Source organism: Garra rufa, chromosome 1 (genome assembly GCF_049309525.1).
Source record: "Garra rufa chromosome 1, GarRuf1.0, whole genome shotgun sequence".
Lineage (NCBI taxonomy): Eukaryota > Metazoa > Chordata > Actinopteri > Cypriniformes > Cyprinidae > Garra > Garra rufa.
In genome coordinates this window covers 37,410,076-37,432,575 of record NC_133361.1, presented here as the reverse complement: position 1 = coordinate 37,432,575, position 22,500 = coordinate 37,410,076, and the positions used below count along the sequence as shown (strand labels likewise).

The following is a 22,500-nucleotide window of genomic DNA, read 5'->3' as shown; positions in this document are numbered from 1 at the left end:
TCACCATTGGCACATATTTTACTAATATAACTACAAATCTCTGTGCAAAGATAAGATAATGATGCTGCCATCTTTCTGAAGTAATTTTTACCCCCCTGTAACTTGACTCTGAATCTAAGGTGAAAATTGCCATTTTGACCTCCCTCTACAAAATAGAGGATTACTCAGTAATTATTTGTCCATGACATTTAATATTTTGGCTTTCATCACTATATATGTCTATCTTTCTTTGAATAAATATTAGCAAAATCAAAAATTTGAGCTGGGGACCTCTGGTTGAGTTGACACGGAAAGACCCTACTACTACTACTAATTATAATAACTATTATAATAAAACTTCATTTTTTTAGGGAATAATGACAATTTTCTGTTTTTCTCTCTCTGTGGATATTTTTGTGCATGTCCCTTGTTTTGTATCACTGTGACTCTCACAGTAATACACGGCTGTGTCTTCAGTCTACATGTTCTGGCATATATTTCCATTTAGTAGCATAAATATGATTTATATTTACAGTTTATAGACTCTTAGGCTTTGATAATAAATGTAACTAACTTATTGTCAGGTCTGGTATTAGTAGTATTCTGGAAGAGAAAATTACATTTTAAATCAGCTTTTCAGTGTGTCACCTCTACCATATAACCATCCAACACAGCATTATGCAGACTGTCATGTCCACTGAACGCAACTCAGAAAATGGCCAAGAACATTCTACACATTTTAATGGCAGTAATAATTTTGACAGTTATAAGTTAAAGAGGTATTGTTTAACAAATGTCTGTAAGACCTTTAAAGGGATAGTAAAACATAAACATCAAAATTCTGCAGACAAAATGTCTAAAAACTATAAAAATATATAGCCTAGATATTTATTCCAAATATATCATATTCATTCCAAATCTTTAACTAAAACATTTTTTGAGTTTCGTTATACAGCACATCACAGGATTCACTGCAGACCACAGCTGTGGCTTGTCTGCTTATTGGCTGTAATGTAGGTTTCCTGCTTTTGGGGTTTTATGTAAGTCATGTATAAAAATACACAGGAAGTGTTTATCAGATTATATGAGCCATATGTGGTACCATCTACCTGTTACTAACCCTAAGGAATAATTCTGTTCAGACAATGGAAGACTTTCAAATTGAAATTCCAGAAATTGAAATTCCAGAAATTGAAATTCCAGAAATTGAAGTTCCAGAAGGAGACTTTTGTGATGTGGAGATGGAGATGGAGATGGAAATGGATTATGGTTATGATTTAGAGATGGAGGATGATAATGGGGAGGGCATAGAAGATGAAGAATCTGAGACTAAGAGACCATCTTGTCCAAAAGCTAGAAATCCAAAACGCCAAATGCAGCAGAACCGTCAAGTCCAGTACAACCGCCAAATGCAGCAGAACCGCCAAATCCAGTACAACCGCCAAATGCAGCAGAACCGCCAAATCCAGTACAACCGCCAAATGCAGCAGAACCGCCAAATCCAGTACAACCGCCAAATGCAGCAAAACCTCCAAGGTCCTCGCAAAGTCCAAGCAAAAGTGAAAGACTACTTACGCCTCTCTGTGTTCACCATCACTTTCTGCAACTGCCTGTTTCTGGGTATGGCTGCATTGATATGCTCCTTGAAGGTAAGGAATTTAGCTACAATTACTAACACATTGTAAGCAATGGCTCTGGTCAAAACTGACTCAGAAACTGACTATTTTACTCAAGGAGCTATATATTTGCCATATATTATGATAAAATGGCAATTAGATGTCATGGAAAAAAATATTTTGTTTTTATATTCACAGGCAATAAACAGGAAGTATAGGAGAGATGTCAAAGGAGCAAAGAAATTCAGCCGCTGTGCTCTGGCTGCCAATATTTGTGCCATTATTACAACCATCATCACCATAATTGTTGTTTCTGTTGTCACTGCAATTGTTAATCAATCGTATTCTTATTCTTATTCTTCTTCTTATAACCACAGAACATGTTATATCATTTAAATTTTCAGATCCATCCATCACAATGAAAAATCAACAGCAAAACTTGCTAGCTCTAGCTATATGAGAGGCTATATTATGCAATCTACATTTGTCTATATTAGTTTTATATTAGAATTGTATTCATAGAATTCTAATCTTGTTATTGTTTAACGCTTATTATTAAACATTGCATTCAACTGTACATCTTTGTCTTTTCATTGAATGTTTGTTCATGAGAAGTATACTGACATTTACCCTTTCACACAGATTTTTATTTTGTTGAATCAGCACTAGGCTTAGAAAAAAAGGACCTTATGTGTGCATTATACTGTATGTACACACTTACATAATTTTTATATAGTTCCCTTTCGAGCGTTTTATTCATTTAAGGGAGCAAAACTAATAAACTATAAATTAGAGTGTTTGTGAAGTAAAGAGGAAGCATACAAATGTGTCTTGATTGTGAGTATTGTGTTACTGTATGAGTGTTATCGTGTAGTTTCTGTGATTGTGTGAGTCACTATGTAGTGGATGACTTCTTGTGTTCCACTGAACCCTACTGACACAGATGAAAACTGCAGTTTTAAACTGTAAGTGTGACTAGTTTTTGTACAATTGCCACATAAGTTAGCATCACTGTGATTCCCTTGCACAGAAATACACAGCCGAGTCCTCTTCTGTCAGTCCAGACAGTTTCAGATACATCATACTTTTTGAATCATCTCTGCTGATTTCAAGCCTCGCCTTAAAGGATTCTGCCTTATATCCACTTCCATCACTGTAGCCCAGACCCATCCACACAAGTGGTTTTCCAGCTTGTTGTCTGATCCAGTGCATAGCACAGCAATCAAAGCTGAACCCAGATCCTCTACAGGACAGAGTCAGAGTATCTCCAGGCCTTTTCACAACTGTGCTTTCAATGGACTCCATTTTTTGACATTGCAGGCCTGTCAAAAGAAAGAAGATTTTTTTAGAATAAATTAAACAATCACACATCTATCTATCTATCTAGCTATCTATTATAGACACACACTTTATTAACTCACAGTTTAGGTTGAACAAAATTAGTATTAAAGGTATATTCTTCATCTTGTGAGTGTTATATGACTCTACAGCTTCACTGGGCTCAGCAGGATATAAATACTTGTAGCCTATCATAGATTATTTTGAATATGCATAATGAGGAAATGATGAACGATCACTGAGATGATCCTTTACACTTACAAAGATAACCAGAATCCAGTGTTTGAAGAGCTTATTAAGATCTATTACATTGATTATATCTTTTAATGTTTAATAAGTATGAAATATTTATATCTACAGTACATATTTAGTTTTTTTTTTTCATTAAATTACCAAGCCTAACATAAACTAAAATGTGTGTGAAATTAGCTTTTGTGAAATTAAGAACCATAGAAAAATATAATGATGTTGATATAATGTCTCATTAAAAGTTGAGAAGGTGTTTAAAAGAAAATGTGATTGTGCATTGTGATGCGAGTCACTGCGTAGTGGACGACTGTACTTGTTGGATTCTACTGCAACCTACTGTCCCAGATGAGAACTGCAGTTTTACACTGCAAGTGTGTTAAACCCGTTTTTGTATGATTTGCACACAGGTTTGTGACACGGTGCTTGTTTCACACAGAAATACACAGCTGAGTCCTCTTCTGTCAGTCTAGACAGTTTCAGATACACCATGTTTTTTTAATTGTCTCTAGTAATTTCTATTCGGCTCTCAAAACTTTTGGCATAGTCTTGTCCTTGTCCATTAGCCCAAACACGGCCCATCCACACCAGCGCTTTTCCAGGTTGCTGTCTGACCCAGTGCATGTCGTAGCTTCCGAAAGTAAATCCTGATCCTCTATAGGAAATACTCTGAGTTTCTCCAGGCTTTACCACTGATACAGAAGAAATGGACTCCAAATTCTGACCTTTCACTCCTATTGAAAAATTGAAAAATTAAAAAAGAAATAAGAACATAACATCAGGTACAGTGAATATTTACTGTTACAGTGTGAGATGGTGTAAGGTTTCACATTATGACACACACTTGCAAAGGCCAGTGAAAACAGAAGGTAAAGCATGTTGTTGGACATCTTGGATTCAGTGAAGTGACCCCATATGAGATCCAGTGCAGATCACATATATGTATGACAAATGAAGGGTGGTGACGTCATACAGATTAAAGACAAAAAGGTAGTTTCAAAATATTCAAACTTTTTTTTTTTTGTCAAATTGTATTAATATTGGGAGTATGGTACAGATAAAATATAAATGTTTGATGGAGTTGCTATTGACCTACATTTCTGTAATTCCATTTACATTCTAAATATACATTTATGAATAATAACAACATAATTTCACATGGTTTATTTTAAATATAGTAGCTGTTCAAATTCAATAATGTTTGGCCACTCTATAAGTGGATGACAATTATTGACCTATTGTCAAAGTATTCATTATAACACAATAAATTACTATTGAAAGTTTTTTTAAAGTAAAAAATAATAATTTAATAATGTAGGTGTAAGTATATAATTTCAATCTATTTGGTATTTAAATGTCCAAATGTTGCAGATGTTGTGGTAGAAATTTAAACTTTAATCAAACCGATTTAATTTAAATGATTTACTTATTTATCATATTAACTTATAAAATTCATCCTATTAAAGTATGCAAATACCAACATTTATAACTACTTAACATTTATTAATGTCATAATCGTTAAAAGATTATAATGTGAAATTGCACCTGCAGGAGAAGGCATATCTTTCCATGAACACAGAGACAGCTGTATGATAATGCAAAAAGAAAGAAACAAATGTCAGCCCACTCGAAGGAGTCAAAATGAAAATTCCCTGGGGCAGGTCCCGAAACCATTTACACCCAAGAGAATATATAGCCGAAGCTTATTACAGCTCACTGAAACACCCTCCAAACTAGTGGACCTTTCAAGCGTTAAACCGTCTAGTTTTGTTAGTCAAAACATTAACAGCTGTGCCTTGCACCTGTGCATTAGCTTCTTTTTTTCTTTTTTTTTCTTTTTTGCATTTCCCGTCATTGTGTTTTGTTTTGTTTTTTCAATTAGTGCATGCTTTCATTACTATTAAAATAATATTCAAAATTAAAATTAATTAAATAACATAAAATGAATAAAACCTAATAAACTTAATAAAACTTTTAAATGTATACCCAGAATATATACTTTTTATTACAATGCAATGCAGGGCATTTCATATAGCCACTAAATGGCAAACATTAAGCCATTTAGTTTGTACAAAACAAACAAACAATGAATACTTTAATTAATATCTGAAAACCTTTTTGTTATTTACATTGTGTCAATTAATACATTAAACAAAATTCACACAAAAACCAGTAGTAATATCATATTAATCACTTCATTTAAGGATTCATAAGATCACATTCCTGCAGATAATTAATTAATGTACCTTTTTAAGTGCTACATTTGACTTAATTTACATCCAAAATTTTTGTGTATCTTAAAAATGTCTTTAAAAGTCTTAATTTACCTTTCATAATTTAAAGCCTTAAAAAGGTCTTAATGCATTACATTAAAGTTTTTATGCATTACAAGAAATTAATATTTTACTCAGTATTTTTTAATACATATTTGAGACCTCATTAAATCAAGATACATTTACTTGAAATGCATGTGAACAATTAAGTCGTGAAAAACTGAACACAATTGAGTTTCTGCTCAAAACAAGAACAATAGGGTGTATAGAAACATTTCTTGTATATTTGACATTTATGACCCCAATGCCAGATGTTTGCTCTTTTTTTTAATCATAAATTCACTTTTTTTTCAATTGCACACTGAAAGTGCAAAAGTCATGCTGACTGTAAGACTTTTGCACTGTTTTTTTAATGAATTTAAGAGTAAAGGAGATTATATTTATTCTTAAAGTTATATATATATTTATATGATATTATATAACTTTAAGGTGTTGCTAATAGCTTACAATCTGTGTGCTCCCTAGACATTTACATTTAGAGAACATGCTGACATAGCCTATTGTGTCCCTTCAGTTTATATCTTCAATTTTCTATACTCGTTCTTAAAAAAGTCCCGCATCATAAATCTTCATAAAACCTGCAGAAACCTGTATGCAAACGCCAGTTATTGCAACAGTTTCAATAACACCCTGTGTTTGTGCCTCATATCTTCACCACTAGTGTTGCTTTAACAAAATAGCCGCTTTTCCACTGTCGGGCCAGTGCGAGCCAGTGCTAAGAGTCTATATAGACGTGCATTATTATGCGCAAATTCAATGTAATTTAGAAAAAATATTTAGCTACATTAAAATATTATTCAGAATTGCATAAATCTACGGTGTTAGAATAAATGTCTCGTCTTCATTTTTTTTAAATGTATTTAAATTGCAGTTTCTGGTGCAATAAACTAAACAGCAGGTTTTTTCGGTCTGCAGCATGACTAAGATACCAAACTTGACAAACTTGAATTTTCTGCATGAAACGCGAAAACCCGGAACTAGTCTTCACGTGTTAAAGTAGAAAAAACATTAGGCTGTACCAGTAAGTGGTGTTATTTTGTAAGAAAGGTAGGTTTATAATTATTCTCGTTATGTAAGTTTGTCACACTTGGGTGATCTTGTAAAGGGCTTCTGAATAGTCATTCACGTTTTGTAAATAAGCATGTTGTGTTGTTTCTTTAAGGTTGTTCACTAGTTCCCGTTTTATATTGCATTGTTGTGGCTTGGCTATAAGCAGAAAGTAAATACAACAGCGTTGTGTAAACTATTATGCAGAGCTGAGAGAGACGAGCAGTGATTATGTGAAATGTATGATACGAAAAACCTCTGCATATCTTTCTTTCTGTGTTGTGTTGTGCTCGTAAGAAAAATAGAAATGGGATTTTGATAGAACCAAAAAAATCCTGTTGGGTGAGATAGCTTGTAGCCAAAGGATCAGGAGATAAAACAGAAACAGAAATGCAGGAGACATTAATCTAAAGTTAAATGGGCGAGGCTTCGCAGTCAGTTTGTCATTTGAGGTGAGTGACCTAAATAATAATTGTCCTATTTTAACTATTCACTATGTCTTTTCAATTCGAAATCTATCAAAATATACGAGTGTCGTTTCATTCGGCTATTTATTTTCCTGACAGGCAACCGCTGGTGTTGTTTGGGTCGTGTTACTTTTTTCAGCGTTGTTCAGGATGAACGAATCACAGTCGTTTGTGATTGCTGTGTAATCATGTGCACTTCAAGTACAATAAATAGAAATATGAGTGGAGGAATTGTTTTTGTCTCTATTATGTATCTGGGCCCGTATTACAAACATCTTAAGGCTAAAAGTAGTTCATAACTTGCCGATTTAAGAGAACATTTTAAAATAATGGGCGTGTCATCCTAAATTTAGGACTCCTAAATTTTTGCTCTAAGAGTATTTCCTAAAGCATTTTAGTGCTAAAACTAGCTCCTAAATCTGTGAAACATTAAGAGTAATGAAGAGGACTCCTAAGTCACTAAGACCAAATCACAAACTAGGCCTATCCTCTCTGCTGATAAAAAAAAAACAAAAAAAAAAAAACAATCATTCATCACAGATATTCTAATTGTTTCCAATACAAATACCATTACAAATATTACAAACCATCAGCTTTTAATTAATAAATGGTTTCCTGTACAGTTTTTTGGGGACATATTCCTTTAGAATTTAGTGATTTTAACAAGCCACCAATAGAAGGTGACCAATTATCAGTAGAGATTAACAGGCATCATTACAGTTACTATTAAAACCAATACAATTTCTATTTTAACCAGTAAAAATATATTAAAAAATTTAAAAATTATTGGCACACACATGTTTTCCCATGCATCTTTTTTGGTTTTGGAGGTTATCTGTATTCCAAATTTTCATTTGGTTATATCCTTGTTTTCATTAACAGGTTGGGTAAGAAGCTGTTCTTGAGTCCAGTTCAGATTTCTTTTACATTTGCATGTCTTACTATCAGCCATGATTATTCTAGTCGGTCAATTAAAATGTTGTTTATATGCATATCTGCTAATTGTTTATGAGAAGCACGCATGTAAGAGGCTGACAATTAGCTGAGCATGTACTTGTTTAAATATTGACACTAATTTTTATTAGTGGCAACATATTTATTTTTAAACCTTTATTTGAATGTGGCAACATAATATCGCCCTCTACAATATTTCTATGAATAAATCTCTGATGGAGACCCCTCCCCTATCAGCCAATCACTGTGTGCATAGTTAGTTAGCATGCTGACATCATCCATAGCAATGAGGTCAACCCCGCCCTTACTCTTAGCTGAAGACTACTATTTCTTAGTAAAAGTTTGTCTCAGCAGCTTTGTGAATAAATCCTAAGAGAAAACTAATAGCTAAAAACTTTTACTGCTTTTAGGAGAACTCTTAGTGCTAAGATAAAATGTTTTGTGAATACAGGCCCTGTTATATAAGGGCATCATATATCTTCACACCCAGTTACAGTGGTGGTCAAAATTATTAGAACACTAGTATTTTCACCAGCTAAAAAATGTTTTAAGCCAGTTATATGTTTCTTTTGCTATAGTGTGTCCAAATAATACATTCAAATAAACGGTGGCAATGTCTCCAAGATGCTTCAAGAGACCTACCTCCAAAGCTACCTGAAAAACTATGTGCAAGTGAACCTAGGGCAAAAGCTGCTTTAAACGCAAAGAATGGAAAACACCAAATGTTGATTTAATTTAGTTAATAGAAGTTAATTGATCAAAACAAACTATTTATGACATTATTTTTGACAGCATTCTCATTTTACAGCATTTTACACAGGTGCCTAAAACTTTCTGAAACAGTACTGTAGCTTTGCAGGTAAGTCTCTTGAAGCGTCTTAGAGACACTGCCACAGTTCTTCTGGATGTAGTCTGTCTCAGTTTGTTCTGTTTTTTCATGTCATTCCAGACAGACTGGATGATGATAAGATCAGATCTCTGTGTGGAGCACTGGCTGTTGTCAGACTCCTTGTGGAAACAAAAATCTCACTGGATTTTTACAATTAATGACAAAATTAATGTCTGGAAATGTAAACTGATATTTCCTTCTGACACTCTACAGCAAAAGATAGAAATGACTGACTTGAACTATTTTTAGCTGGTGAAAATACTGCTGAAAAGACGAGCAGTGATCAAGTGACATGTATGATACAAAAAACCTCTGCATCTCTTTCTTTCTGTGTTGTGTTGTGCTCATAAGAAAAATTAAAATTGGATTTTGATAGAACCAAAAATTCATATTTGGTGAGATAGCTTGTAGCCAAAGAATCAGGAGGTAAAACAGAAACAAACAGAAATGCAGACATTAATCTAAATGGGCAAGGCTTCGTAGTCAGTTTGTCATTTGAGGTGAGTGACCTAAATAATAATTGTCCTATTTTAACTATCCACTACATCTTTTCAATTTGAAATCTATCAAAATATATGAGTGTCGTTTCATTCGTCTGTTTATTTTTCAGACAGGCAACCGCTGGTGTTGTTTGGGTCGTGTTACTTTTATCAGCGTTGTTCAGGATGAACGAATCACAGTCATTTGTGGTTGCTGTGTAATCATGTGCACTTCAAGTACAATAAATAGAAATATGACTGGAGGATTTTTTTAGGGTCTCATGCATTGTTCCATGGAGAAGCCAACTAACCACACCTACAGTGCCTTGCAAAAGTATTCATACCCCTTCATTTTTTTCACGTTTTGTTGCAGCATCATGTTAAACTACTTTAAATTAGTTTTTCCCCACATCAATTAACACTCCATACACCATAATAATGACAAAGCAAAAAAAAAAAAAAAAACAGATTTGCAAATTTTACAAATTTATTAAAAATAAAACACTGAAATAAGTACATTGCATAAGTATTCATACCCTTAACTCAGTACATAGTTGAAGCACCTTTACAGCCTCAAGTCTTTTTGGGTATGACGTGACAAGCTTTGCACATCTGCATTTGGCAATTATCTGCCATTCTTTGCCTCACCTTTTCACCTCTCAAGCTCTGTCAGCTTGGATGGGGGCTGGCAGACATTTTCTAGAGTCCTAGTTGTTCCAATCGTCTTTCATTATAGATAATGGAGGCTACATATGAGGGGCCGTATAGGCCATAATTATTGAAAGGCCCCTCATAGCTACATGCTTCTGTGAACCTTCAATGCAGCAGATTTTTTTCTGAACTCTTCCCTAGATCATTGCCTTAACGCAAGTCTGTCACTGAGCTCTACAGGCCATTATCTTGACCTCAGGACTTGGTTTTTGCTCTGATATGCATTTTCAGCTGTTAGACCTTTTCTGAGAGGTGTGTGCCTTTCTAAATCAGACTCATTCAAATGAATTTGCCACAGTTTAACTCCACTCGAAGTGTAGTAACATCTAGAAGCAATATGAATGCACCAGAGCTAAATTTCGAGTGTCCCAGAAAAGGGTGTGAATACTTATGCAACGGGATCTTTTCAGTTTTTTATTTTTAATAAATTTGCACAAATGTTAAAAACCTATTTTTTGCTTTGCCATTATGGAGTAGGGAGTGCAGATTGATGTGGGGAAAAAAGTAATTTAAAGTAGTTTAACATAAGGCAGCAACATAACAAAATGTGGAAAAAAAAAGAAGGGGTATGAATAATTTCGCAAGGCACTGTAGATCTCTGTGACTTCTGTTAAAAAGAATGCTTTATCTTTACATTCTTAATATTGTGTACACACATTTTGACCTCCTCTGCAACCCCAATGTCCAACACAGGTGTTGTCGATATGGAGGGCCAGAAACAGGTGCTGGAGAAGCTGCGGGGTGCTTTCCGCTCAGGTGTGACCCTTCCTGTCCACTTCCGTTTGACTCAGCTGGAGGCCATGATGTCACTGCTTGAAGACAATGAAACCCAGATTTTAGAGGCAATGCATGAAGACCTTGCTAAGGTATGCATATGCACAGGTTGACAGCACAAGTACTTTTAAAATCAAAGCACAAGTGACGCTTTATTCTTATCTGTCCTGTAGCCCAAGTTTGAGGCAGTGCTGTCAGAGATTGATATGGTGGTGAATGACATTTGCTTCACCATTAGCAACCTGCAAACCTGGATGAAGCCCACTTATGTGGGCACAAACTTGGTGAGATGCACACTAATATATCATTATATAACTTTCAACTTAACACATGCACCAGCTGTAATATGAACTAAATGCTCCAGCAAAAGTATTCATTAGAACACCTTCAAGATTCTGGTCCAAGCAGATGTAAGATTGATCTCCTTGAAAATGCTTTAGTTTGTTTACTCTCTCCTTTTTATTTGTATTTTAGGCAACAAAGTTTGATGACTGTTTTGTACGCAGAGAGCCATTAGGTGTTGTTTTGATTATTGGAGCATGGAACTATCCACTTCAGGTTATTTTGTCACCTTTGATTGGTGCAATTGCTGCAGGTACCTATAGATATCTTTCAATATATTTCTTTGTTATACAGTAGTCAACATTTGAAGTGGATCAAAACCTTTCATCAAAGTTGTCCCAAAACCAAAACAATACTTGTTCCTGTCTTAGAAAAGCTTTTATCAACTTTTTTGATCCTTCAAACAGTGGTGGCCAAAATTATTAGAACACTAGTATTTCCACCAGCAAAAAATGCTTTAATGTTTTAAGCCAGTTATTTCTTTATTTTGCTGTAGTGTGTCAGTAGGAAATATCAGTTTACATTTCCAAACATTCATTTTGCCAATAATTATAATAATCCAGTGACATTTTTGTTTCCACAAGGAGTCTGACAACAGCCAGTGCTCCACACAGAGATCTGATTTTATCATCATCCAGTTTGTCTGGACTAAAATGAAAAACAGAACACACTGAGGCAGACTACAATCAAATAAACTATGGCAGTGTCTCCAAGATACTTTAAGAGACCTACCTGCAAAGCTACCTGAAAAAATATGTGCCTAAGTGAACCTATAGGGCAAAAGCTGCTTTAAACATTCTGTTCTGATTCTTCATGTCATTCCAGACAGAATGGATGATGATGAGATCCAATCTCTGTGTGGAGCACTGAAAAATCTCACTGGAATATTACAATTAATGGCAAATTGATTGTTTGAAAATGTAAACAACAGCAAAAGTTGAAAATACTACTGAAAATAGCTCATACTTTTAGCCACCTCTGTAAATGGACTATTTTGAATTCTAAACTGAAGTTCACTTCAAACTGCACCTTATTTCTGTGTTTGGAAAACATTTTGCAACACAGATTCTCTAGCATGCTTAATTTTCACAAAGGCTGATAATTAAAAGGATGTATAATATGTATTAATTGTTAAAACACTTTGATTGTTTTGTTGTTATTGTACAATTTTGGATGGATTCTTTACAAATTACAAAGGCTTAGGGAACCTATTAATTTTGTACGTACAATAATTGTAGATTGTAATTATCAAATGTGATATCACTTTTTTTGTCTTTGGAAATCCATTGACTCAAATCTGAGGAGGCACATCTGCAATATGTTTTATTTAATCATGTCTTTTTTTATCAGGTAACTGTGCTATTCTGAAGCCATCAGAAATAAGTCGAGCAACCGAAAAGCTTCTTGCTGAACTTATTCCAAAGTACCTGTCCCAGGTAACCCTTGCGAAAGACTCATCTAACTTAAAAGGATAGTTGACCCAAAAATAAAAATTCTGTCATTAATTACTCACCCTCATGTCATTCCAAACCCATAAGACCTTTGTTCATCTTCAGAATACAAATTAAGATATTTTTGATGAAATCCAAGAGCTCTCTGACCCTCCATAGATGGTCCTACCATGCTCAGAGAAATATCTTAATTTGTGTTCCGAAGATGAACGAAGGTCATATGTGACCCTGGACCACAAAACCAGTCTTAAGTCGCTGGGGTATATTTGTAGCAATAGCCAAAAATACATTGCATGGGTCAAAATTTTTTTTTTTTTTTTTATGCCAAAAATCATTAGGAAATTAAGTAAAGATCATGTTCCATGAAGATTTTTTGTAAAATTCCTACTGTAAGTATATCAAAATGTAATTTTTGATTTGTAAAATGCATTGTTAAGAACCTAATTTGGACAACTTTAAAGGTGATTTTCTCAGTATTTTGATTTTTTTGCACCCTCAGATTCCAGATTTTCAAATAGATGTATCTCGGTCAAATATTGTTCTATCCTAACAAACTATGCATCAATAGAAAGCTTATTTATTGAGCTTTCGTATGATGTATAAATCTCAGTTTTGTAAAATTTTACCTTATGACTGGTTTTGTGGTCCAGGGTCACATATGGGTTTGGAACGAAATGAGGGTGAGTAATTAATGACAGAATTTTTTATTTTTGGATGAACTATCCCTTTAACATTTCTTAGCCTTATGGTGCTACTGTGTTCATGATAAGGTCTGTAAACCTCTCATGACTGGGTTTGTTTGTGCCTTGTGTGTTTTGCCTTGTAGGAGTGTTATGCAGTCATTTGTGGTGGAGCAGAAGAGACCAAGACATTGCTGGAGAATAGATTTGATCATATCTTCTACACAGGTTAAAGTTTGAATTGAAATCAGTAATAGAAATTTGTCACCTTTCCATATTTGCTTCAACATCCCATGTCTTCTCTCCTCCAGGCTCGCAGTCAGTGGCTCGTTGCATCCTGCAGGCCGCAGCGGTGCACCTCACCCCAGTAACTCTTGAGCTGGGTGGAAAGTGCCCTTGTTTGATATATGGCCGGCTAGACATGAAATCTGCTGCTAAGAGGCTGGTGTGGGCTAAGTTTTTCAACGCAGGTCAGAGTTGTGTGGCTCCAGATTATGTTTTATGCACTGCTGAGACGAGAGACATGCTGTTACCTTTTATGAAAGAGGCTCTGGAGAGTTTCTATGGGTCTGAGCCCCAGCAAAGCCAAGACATGGGCCGTATTGTGACTGACAGGCACTGGGACCGACTGGTTGAGATGCTAAAGAAGTCTGAGGGAAAGATAGTGATAGGAGGAGAGAGTGACAGAAAGACAAGGTACATTGGTAAGTAAACAAGGTTACATGTTCAATATATTTCTTCAGGAAGGACACATTAAAGGGTTAGTTCACCTAAAGATTAAAATTGTCAATAATTACCCTCATGTCGTTCCAAACCCGTAAGACCTTCATTCATCTTTAGAGCACAAATAAAGATATTTTTGATTAAATCAGAGAGCTTTCTGATCCTGCATAGACATCAACACAACTGACATCTTCAATGCCCTGAACGGTAGTAAGGTCATTGTTAAAATAGTCTATGTGACATCACTGGTTCAAACTTAATTTTATGCTCTCATTTACTCTTGTGAACGCATGTCGAAGACTGACACAGAAGAGAAGAAATTGTTTAATAAAGTTGTTGTTTTTGTTTTCTTTGCACACAAAAAGTATTCTCGTAACTTCTTAAAATATGGTTGAACCACTGATGTAACATGGACTATTTTAACAATGTCCTTGTTGCCGTCTGTTCTATCGGATTTCATCAAAAATATCTTAATTTGTGTTCTGAGATGAATAAAGGTCTTACAGGTTTGGAACGACACGAGGGTGAGAAATTAATTACAGAATTGAGTACCAATTAAGCATATAAGAATGATTTTTGAAGGTGCGTTCATTAAAATCATTATTTTACCTAAGGTAATTGAGCATCTTTACTAGTACATATTTGCTACATATAGCTCATAATATTTTAAATATCAGTGAGCATTTGTAGTTTATGAGTTGTATACTTGTCTTTTTTGTATCATTATAAATGTCTTTATCATCACTTTTGATCAATTTAAAGCACTATTGCTGCAATATATAGAATGCATTTTCAGAATATGTAGGCTTCTGCATGACCTGCTGAATTTCCTAAAATATGTAGATGTATATTTCACAAAATAAATAGTAGACAATTCTGAGCCTTTTCTCTTTCGCTTTTTCATGGACGATCTCAGCCCCCACTGTTCTCGTGGATGTCAAGGAGTCAGACGCTTTAATGCAGGAGGAGATTTTTGGCCCTATCCTCCCCATTCTAACCATAAAGTCTCTTGATGAAGGAATCAGTTTCATGAATGAGAGGGAAAAGCCTCTGGCTCTCTACGCCTTCTCTGATGAGTCTCAGGTAAGAAAGCAAACAACAAAAGTTCTTAAAGGAGAAGTTCACTTCCAGAACAAAAAAAACTACTTATGTCTTTCTTTCTTCAGTCATAAAGAAATTATTTTTTGAGGAAAACATTTCAGGATTTCTCTCCATATAGCGGACTTCTATTGTGTCCCCGATTTTGAACTTTCAAAATACAGTTTAAATGCAGCTTCAAAGGGCTCTAAATGATCCCAGCCGAGGAAGAAGTATCTCATCTAGTGAAATTATCAATTATTATTATTTATTTTTTTAGTGACAGTTTATATATTTTTAACCTCAAATGTTCATTTTGTCTAGCTCTGCGTGAACTCTGTGTATTCCGTATTCCAGAGTTTTTTGACTATATGGAGAGAAATCCTAAAATGTTTTCCTCAAAAAATAATTTCTTTCTGACTGAAGAAAGAAAGACATGAACATCTTGGATGATAAGTGGGATAAGTAAATTATCTGTACATTTTTATTCTGGAAGTGAACTTTAAGTGTGAAGTAAGCAATGAATCAACGCATATCTCTATTCGTGAAGGTTGTAACTACAGTTCTTGAGAGGACCAGCAGTGGAGGCTTCTGTTCCAATGATGGAATAGTTCACATGACCCTTTCTGGATTACCCTTCGGAGGAGTTGGTAAGGCTGAGTGCATTTCTTTAATGTAACTGCACTGCTTTTTTTGAGTGAAAGTGACAGTGTGAAATCTGATTTTTTGTGTTTGGTCCAGGCGCCAGTGGAATGGGCAACTACCACGGTCGTTGGAGCTTTGAGACATTCAGTCACAAGCGTGGCTGCATGCTGAGGGGATGGGGCCTGGAGCGTGTCAATGTGTTGCGCTACCCACCTTATACTGAAAGCAATCTCAGCTGGCTGCGCTGGGCCACCACCTCCAAGAAGAAAGGGTGGGTAGGATGTTCTATTATGTGAGCACCATGTCTGACATTTACATTGAGGATGGCTTGGCATTCACTTAGGTTTTACAGAGAGTTTTGTTAAAAACGCAAAACTTATCTTTGGATTTTCTATTGTGATGTTGTCAAAACACCACCAGAGGTCAGCATTGAGAACATGCAACCAGAAGTATACATTTATTTTAACTACTATTATTTGAATACACTACTCAACTTTTTATGTGCTCATTTGCATCTGTAGACTAAAAAATCAAAATTTTCATTAAATGGATCATCTATATTTGTTATCAAACACAAGTGAAAAGCATTATTGTACTTAAGGTAATTCAGCATCTTTACTGTTACATATTTGCTATATATAGCTTATAATAGCATTTGTACTTTATGAATTGTATACAAAAATAAAGTCTAACATGTTTGCCCTCAGAAAACATAATGTGGCTTTTTTTTTTATACTGTTGTAACTGCATTTCTTCAATTTTTGTTTTAAGAAACAGCTCAAAAACAGTTGGTTTGTTTTTTAGTGGAATTTGGTTTACGTACCAACCATTAAAGAAAATAACATTGCATACATCATGATGTTACACGTAAATGATTTTGACATACTTTTTTCATGATTCTTTGATGAATAGAAAGCTCAAATGAAGAGAATTTATTTGAAATAGACAAAACACTGTGAAAGAAACAATGTGAAAGTCTTTACTATCACTTCTGATCAAATTAATGCAGTCTTGTTGAATATATGTGCATATTTCTTTTTTTTTAAAATCATACAGATCCAAAAACTGTAGTGTAAACTATTCGGATTTATTTTATTTTTTTAAGTTTTTTTGTTGTTTTTAAATAAGTCTCTTCTGCTCACCAAGCCTGCATTTATTTGATCCAAGGTACCGCAAAAACAGTAAAGTTTTGAAATATTTTTTACTATTTAACTGTTTTCTATTTGAGTAAAATGTAATTTATTCCTGTGATTTCAAAGCTGTATTTTTAGCATCAATACTCCAGTCACACGATGCTTCAGAAATCATTCTTATATTCTGATTTGGTGCTCAAAAAACAAATTATGTTAAAAACAGCTGAGTAGAATATTTTTAGGTTTCTTTGATTAATAAGTTCAGAAGAACAGCATTTATTTGAAATAGAAATCGTTTGTAACATTATAAATATCTTTATCATTACTTTTGATTAAATACATCCTTGCTAAATAAAAATATACATTTCTAAAATTTATTTCAGAATAAATAAATTATACTGATTTATTTCAAAAGCTGATCTTTTGATCTATTCATCAAAGAAAAAATATTAGAATGATTTCTGAAGGATCATGTGACACTGAAGTAATAATGCTGAAATTTTAGCTTAGATCTCAGGAATAAATTACATTTTAAAATATATTCAAATAAAAAAGTTATTTTTAGTAAAAATATCTCACAATATTAATGTTTTTGATGTATTTTGGATGAAAAAAAGCAGCCTTGGTGAGAAGAATAGACTTATTTTAAAATCATTACTGTTCAAAAACGTTTGACTAGTAGTGGAAGTTAAAAAGACAAGAAAACCATCCTTATTTAACCAAATGATTTATTTTAATATTTATTTATAAAATCTCCAGCTTCAAATCATTTTGACATGGTTTATATTAAACAAGGGGCACATTTACAACTCAAAGTATATTGTGTGACGTGGTAACACACTCCATCTAAATAATACAGACTTCATCCTTGTGTTGTAAGCATGTGTTCCCATCTAGTTTACAATTAACCTAATTCTTGCTAAAGATACCTATATTTGTACATCATCCAAATATAAGGGCTAGACTGAGTTTCTTTACACTTGCATCTGTAAAGACTAGTTTTGGTGATACTCAATAAAAGGTACAAAGGGAAGGTCACAAGGTTCAGATACGATGTGTGAGCTGGTGACTGTCCCCTCAAACATCTGCCAAAAGAGACACTGAACCAGTGACGCAGTAGTTCACTCGCTCCTGCTGGGAGTCTATTTCAGGGTTCAGGTTTGTATGAAGAGGGAGGGCTGCTGCCGGACTGGCCCGGCTCAGAGGCTTGAGGTTGAGGGGAGGTGGAAGCGCTTGCAGGGCTGGTGGGCTCTTTTTGAACAAGTTCTGGCTCATCCTGCCCAGCCTGTGGTGGATGAACCAGGACTTTGTCGATGATCCCGAAATCCTGCGCTTCCATCGGGCTCATGTACCGGTCTCTCTCCATCACACCCTCTACGCAAGGAAAACAGAGCATAGAAACTTAATGTCAGGAAGTCATGCAATGTGAAGTTAATAACCCATGTATTACTGTAAAATTAATGAAAGATTTGTAGCAGATAAAATTACCTATAGTCTCTAAAAGCTGCCCTGTGTGTTTGCAATAGATGTTGTTGATTAGTCTTTTAAGTTTGAGAATCTCCTCAGCCTGTATGGCAATATCTGTTGCTTGCCCCTGAAATGACACATATTGGTATTAAAGTTGTGAAAGCAGTTGCCTATTTTTGTCTTCCTTTGTCCCCCATTCTTACCCTTGCTCCTCCGGAGGGCTGGTGCACCATGATTCGGGCATTGGGCAGGGAATGCCTCATGCCCGCGGTTCCTGCAGCCAGAAGAAGACTGCCCATACTTGCGGCCTGACCCACACACCAGGTAGATATAGGATTTAAGATGTACTGCATAGTGTCATAGATCGCAAGTCCAGATGTAACCACACCACCTGCAAGACAGATAGACCAAAAAAAAAAAAATAGCTATAAAAAGCTATAAAATCAAATATTCTGGAAAGGAACAGTTTATTATGGAAGCCTGTTTCCGCTACTAAATCAAAACAAAACAAAACAAGTTATTGCAACTTTTTATCTCGCAATTCTGACCTTTTTTTCCTCCGAATTCTGAGATATAAATTCACAATTGCAAGTTATAAAGTCAGAATTGCAAGATATAAACTCACAATTCTGAGTTTTTTCTCGGAATTCTGATGTAAACTTGCAATTCTGATATTTTTCTCTGAATTTCGAGATAAACTCACAATTCTGACTTTTCTTTCTGAATTCTGAGATGTAAACTTGCAATTCTGACTTTTTTCTTGGAATTTTGAGACAATTCTGATTTTTTTTCCTCTGAATTCTGAGATATAAAATTCAGAAATTCTTTCTGAATTCTGAGATGTAAACTCGCAATTCTGATTTTTTTTCTCTGAATTCTGATTTGTAAACTCACAATTCTGACATTTCTCTTAGAATTCTGAGATATAAACTCGCAACTCTGACTTTTTTCTTCTTCTCTTAATTCTGATGCAAGCTTGCAATTCTGACTTTTTCTCGAAATTCTGAGATATAAACTCACAGTTCTGACTTTTTTTTCTCTGAATTCTGATGCAAGCTTGCAATTCTGACTTTTTCTCGGAATTCTGAGATATAAACTCGCAGTTCTTCCTTTTTTCTCGGAATTCTAATATAAAAACCTAATTCTGACTTTTTTCTCAGAATTTTGAGATATAAACTCACAATTGCAAGTTATAAAGTCAGAATTGCATGATGCAAACTCGCAATTCTGACTTTTTTTCTCTGAATTCTGAGGTATAAACAATGGCAAGTTACAAAGTGACTTTTCTCGCAAATGCGAGTTTGTATCTCACAATTCTAACTTTTTGAGTGTGAGCTCATACTTGAGGAGGAAAAGAAGCCCTAATTGACCAAAAATGTGAAATTGGGTGCAGTTCCAGATATTTACAGTCAAACCAAAAATTATTCAGACACCAGATATAATTTTTGATATTTTTTACTAGTGTGTGCAGGACACTACAGTTCATTTATGTAAGTGAGGATAGCAAAATAAAGTAAACTGTGGCATATTATACCCAAAAAATCTTCATACAGTGGACTACCAGTAAAATTGATACAATTTTGGGACCAAGCATTTGATTTGACAGTTTTTGTCATATTTTATTACGATTTCTAAACTACAGTGAATAAACTGTGATAATGTGAGAAATGTTGAAGGTGTCTGAATTTTTTTTTCTTGTTTGACTGTATATGGCCAGCATGTAAAGTTACTTAATGTATTCTCATACAGGTCTCAAGCAATCTCATTTGAGCAACAGAAAATTTTAAAATGGGAAAATTTTAAACTTAACCGTGAACTGCAAGCTGAATAAACACAATGATCAGAATACAAAGCTGCTACAATCTTTTTTTCTGTTGATGTGGTTGTGTTTCTCACCAGGACTGTTGATGTACATGTGAATAGGCTTGTTGTTGCTCTCAGACTGGAGAAAGAGCAGCTGAGCGATAACCAGAGAAGCTACGGAGTCATCGATCTAGATAAAGAGAAGGACAGAAAAACAGATAAGAAACAGCTGAAAAGGGCTTTCTGAAAACCATTTCAGATCCTTTTGTGTCTTCTCCTGCATTTTAACTTACTGGACCCATAACACAAATAATTCTTTCTCGAAGCAGCCTTGAGTAGATGTCATATGCACGCTCTCCTCGGCCCTGGAACAGAAAAGACTTTTAAAGTAGCTGTCAGGTTCCTTGACACTAAAAAGCGGCACTATTGAACAATTTAATTTACAGTTACAGGCTCTTGAAATGACTTTTTGATACCAGATATTCATCAGATCTCTTACCGTCTGCTCCACAACTATAGGTATGAGTGGACTTCTCCATAGCGCACTCTGGTGAAGGGACCGATTAATTTTGAGTGCAGAAACACCACACTGTAAGACCCTCTATAAAAACAAGTTATGAAGATGATGATCAATGGTCAAAAAGACAGTAAGCATTATGTATCCAAGGTCGTTGGACATTCAAGCGTGGCAAGCTTGACATCACAGCACTCCATAGAAAACAAATCAGCCTGATGACATTACTTTACGTGTCAGTTAAAAACGTATTATGAAAACGAGCAAAGATACCTTAATTTAACACAAGGCAATTCTGCTAGCAAAAGAATAGTTGTACAATAGCGTGTTTATCATAAATGCCATTGCTGCTACACGACTGAGTTGTTTCACATACAAAGGTATATTTCTTTTTAGAAATAATATTTAATTTACATAAGGTATTTTAATACTTACACGTAACAACATGTTTCTCTTGAGCAACCCTCACGCGACCCCTTTTGACCCGGATGTGATATTCGGCAGCTTGCTAGTGAAGCCAGAGACTCTATTGAAGAAAGAGATAGCGAAGTCGAGAAAGTGTATAACGTTTACTGATGCATGTAAGCGAAGGGTCGTAAAATGAATAGAAAATGCCGCAAAATTGTAAAAATTGTAGACTTTGTTTATCATGTTATGTATGTTATTATTTATAGTTTGTTAGCGTGAAAATCTATGCTGTTACTGTGGTCAGGTCTTTGTAGAAAAATACATTTTCCACTGTAATAAGACGTCCTAGTTAAATACTATAGATATGTATATCTATGGTAAAATACAATAAACTGCCGCATCTCTTCCACTGACTTTCATTCGAACAGAAAACAGAACAGGAAGCGTCCTGACGAGTTTAGCTGACTTTGGAGTCTCTCCTCGCGGAGGTGCTCTGGTGAAGCACATCCACTGTCGCATAATGAAACTAGACGGCAACGCTAGATGGCGCAATTCATCGCAGATTCAGCTAGAAGCTTTTTGTGGAATGTATTTCTAAAGTGAGATATACTGCAATTGTGTCTTATTAGCATGAATACTAGCAGTTATTAGTTATTAGCAATAATAATGCATCTCACCAAGCTAATCCACCACTGGAGCTGGTTAGTAACCGATGTTACATGTGGATTACATAAACAGATTCCAAAAATTAAGTTCTTGTAATTAGATTAAATTACATTTTAAATTACTTAACAGATTACATGATTGGCCTACATTATTTACACAATAGTAATAATTCATAATTTACAGATTCTCCCTAATTCCTCCTTTTCATCTTTTAAATTTTCCTTTCGAAAATAGCCTATATACAATCAGAAAGGTTTTGTGGACATTCACAAAGCAGTCATTAGATGGGTACAGTACTTGACCACTGACTAAGGTTTAAGAAGGGTTTCAACATTGCATCAACTACTGATGAACACACCGATTTTTATTTGAATTATCCCTCTGTAAGTTATTTAACCATGTATGTCTATGTCTTTGGAAGTCTTTTGTCTTTGTCACATTAAAAAGCACACATTCACAGGCTTTTTTTGTTATCTGATTGTTTTTCCTCCTAATATATTTACTTGAAGCACCCCTGAGATTTTAAAATAAATATTTTAATAATTAAAGGAGTAGTTCAATTTCAGAACAAAAAATTACAGATAATGTACTCACCCCCTTGTCATCCAAGATGTTTATGTCTTTCTTTCTTCAGTCGTAAAGAAATTATGTTTTTTGAGGAAAACATTTCAGGATTTCTCTCCATATAATGGACTTCTATGGTGCCCCCGAGTTTGAACTTGCAAAATGCAGTTTAAATGCAGCTTCAAAGGGCTCTA

General features: G+C 34.7%; 3 protein-coding genes across 3 annotated transcripts; 2 read left to right on the top strand and 1 right to left on the bottom strand.

Annotated features, from left to right (window-relative positions):
- The first annotated feature begins 1,124 nt into the window (after positions 1-1,124).
- Positions 1,125-2,533, top strand: LOC141305217 (uncharacterized). Its single transcript, XM_073832449.1, has 3 exons — positions 1,125-1,628; positions 1,794-1,936; positions 2,470-2,533. Exons 1-3 carry the CDS (start codon positions 1,125-1,127, stop codon positions 2,531-2,533), a joined length of 711 nt encoding a protein of 236 aa, XP_073688550.1.
- Positions 2,534-6,447: 3,914 nt separating this feature from the next.
- Positions 6,448-16,505, top strand: aldh3b1 (aldehyde dehydrogenase 3 family, member B1). Its single transcript, XM_073835386.1, has 10 exons — positions 6,448-6,559; positions 10,753-10,925; positions 11,007-11,117; positions 11,308-11,428; positions 12,526-12,611; positions 13,453-13,534; positions 13,618-14,010; positions 14,946-15,112; positions 15,657-15,756; positions 15,848-16,505. The coding sequence occupies exons 2-10, from the start codon at positions 10,764-10,766 to the stop codon at positions 16,045-16,047; spliced, it is 1,422 nt and encodes a 473-aa protein (XP_073691487.1). The 5' UTR covers positions 6,448-6,559; positions 10,753-10,763; the 3' UTR covers positions 16,048-16,505.
- A 1,089-nt stretch (positions 16,506-17,594) lies between these two features.
- On the bottom strand, positions 17,595-21,171 carry clpp (caseinolytic mitochondrial matrix peptidase proteolytic subunit). Its single transcript, XM_073835382.1, has 7 exons — positions 21,104-21,171; positions 20,654-20,755; positions 20,448-20,519; positions 20,248-20,344; positions 18,555-18,742; positions 18,373-18,478; positions 17,595-18,258 (listed from the first exon to the last, which is right to left on the bottom strand). The coding sequence occupies exons 1-7, from the start codon at positions 21,113-21,115 to the stop codon at positions 18,032-18,034; spliced, it is 804 nt and encodes a 267-aa protein (XP_073691483.1). The 5' UTR covers positions 21,116-21,171; the 3' UTR covers positions 17,595-18,031.
- Positions 21,172-22,500: the final 1,329 nt, after the last annotated feature.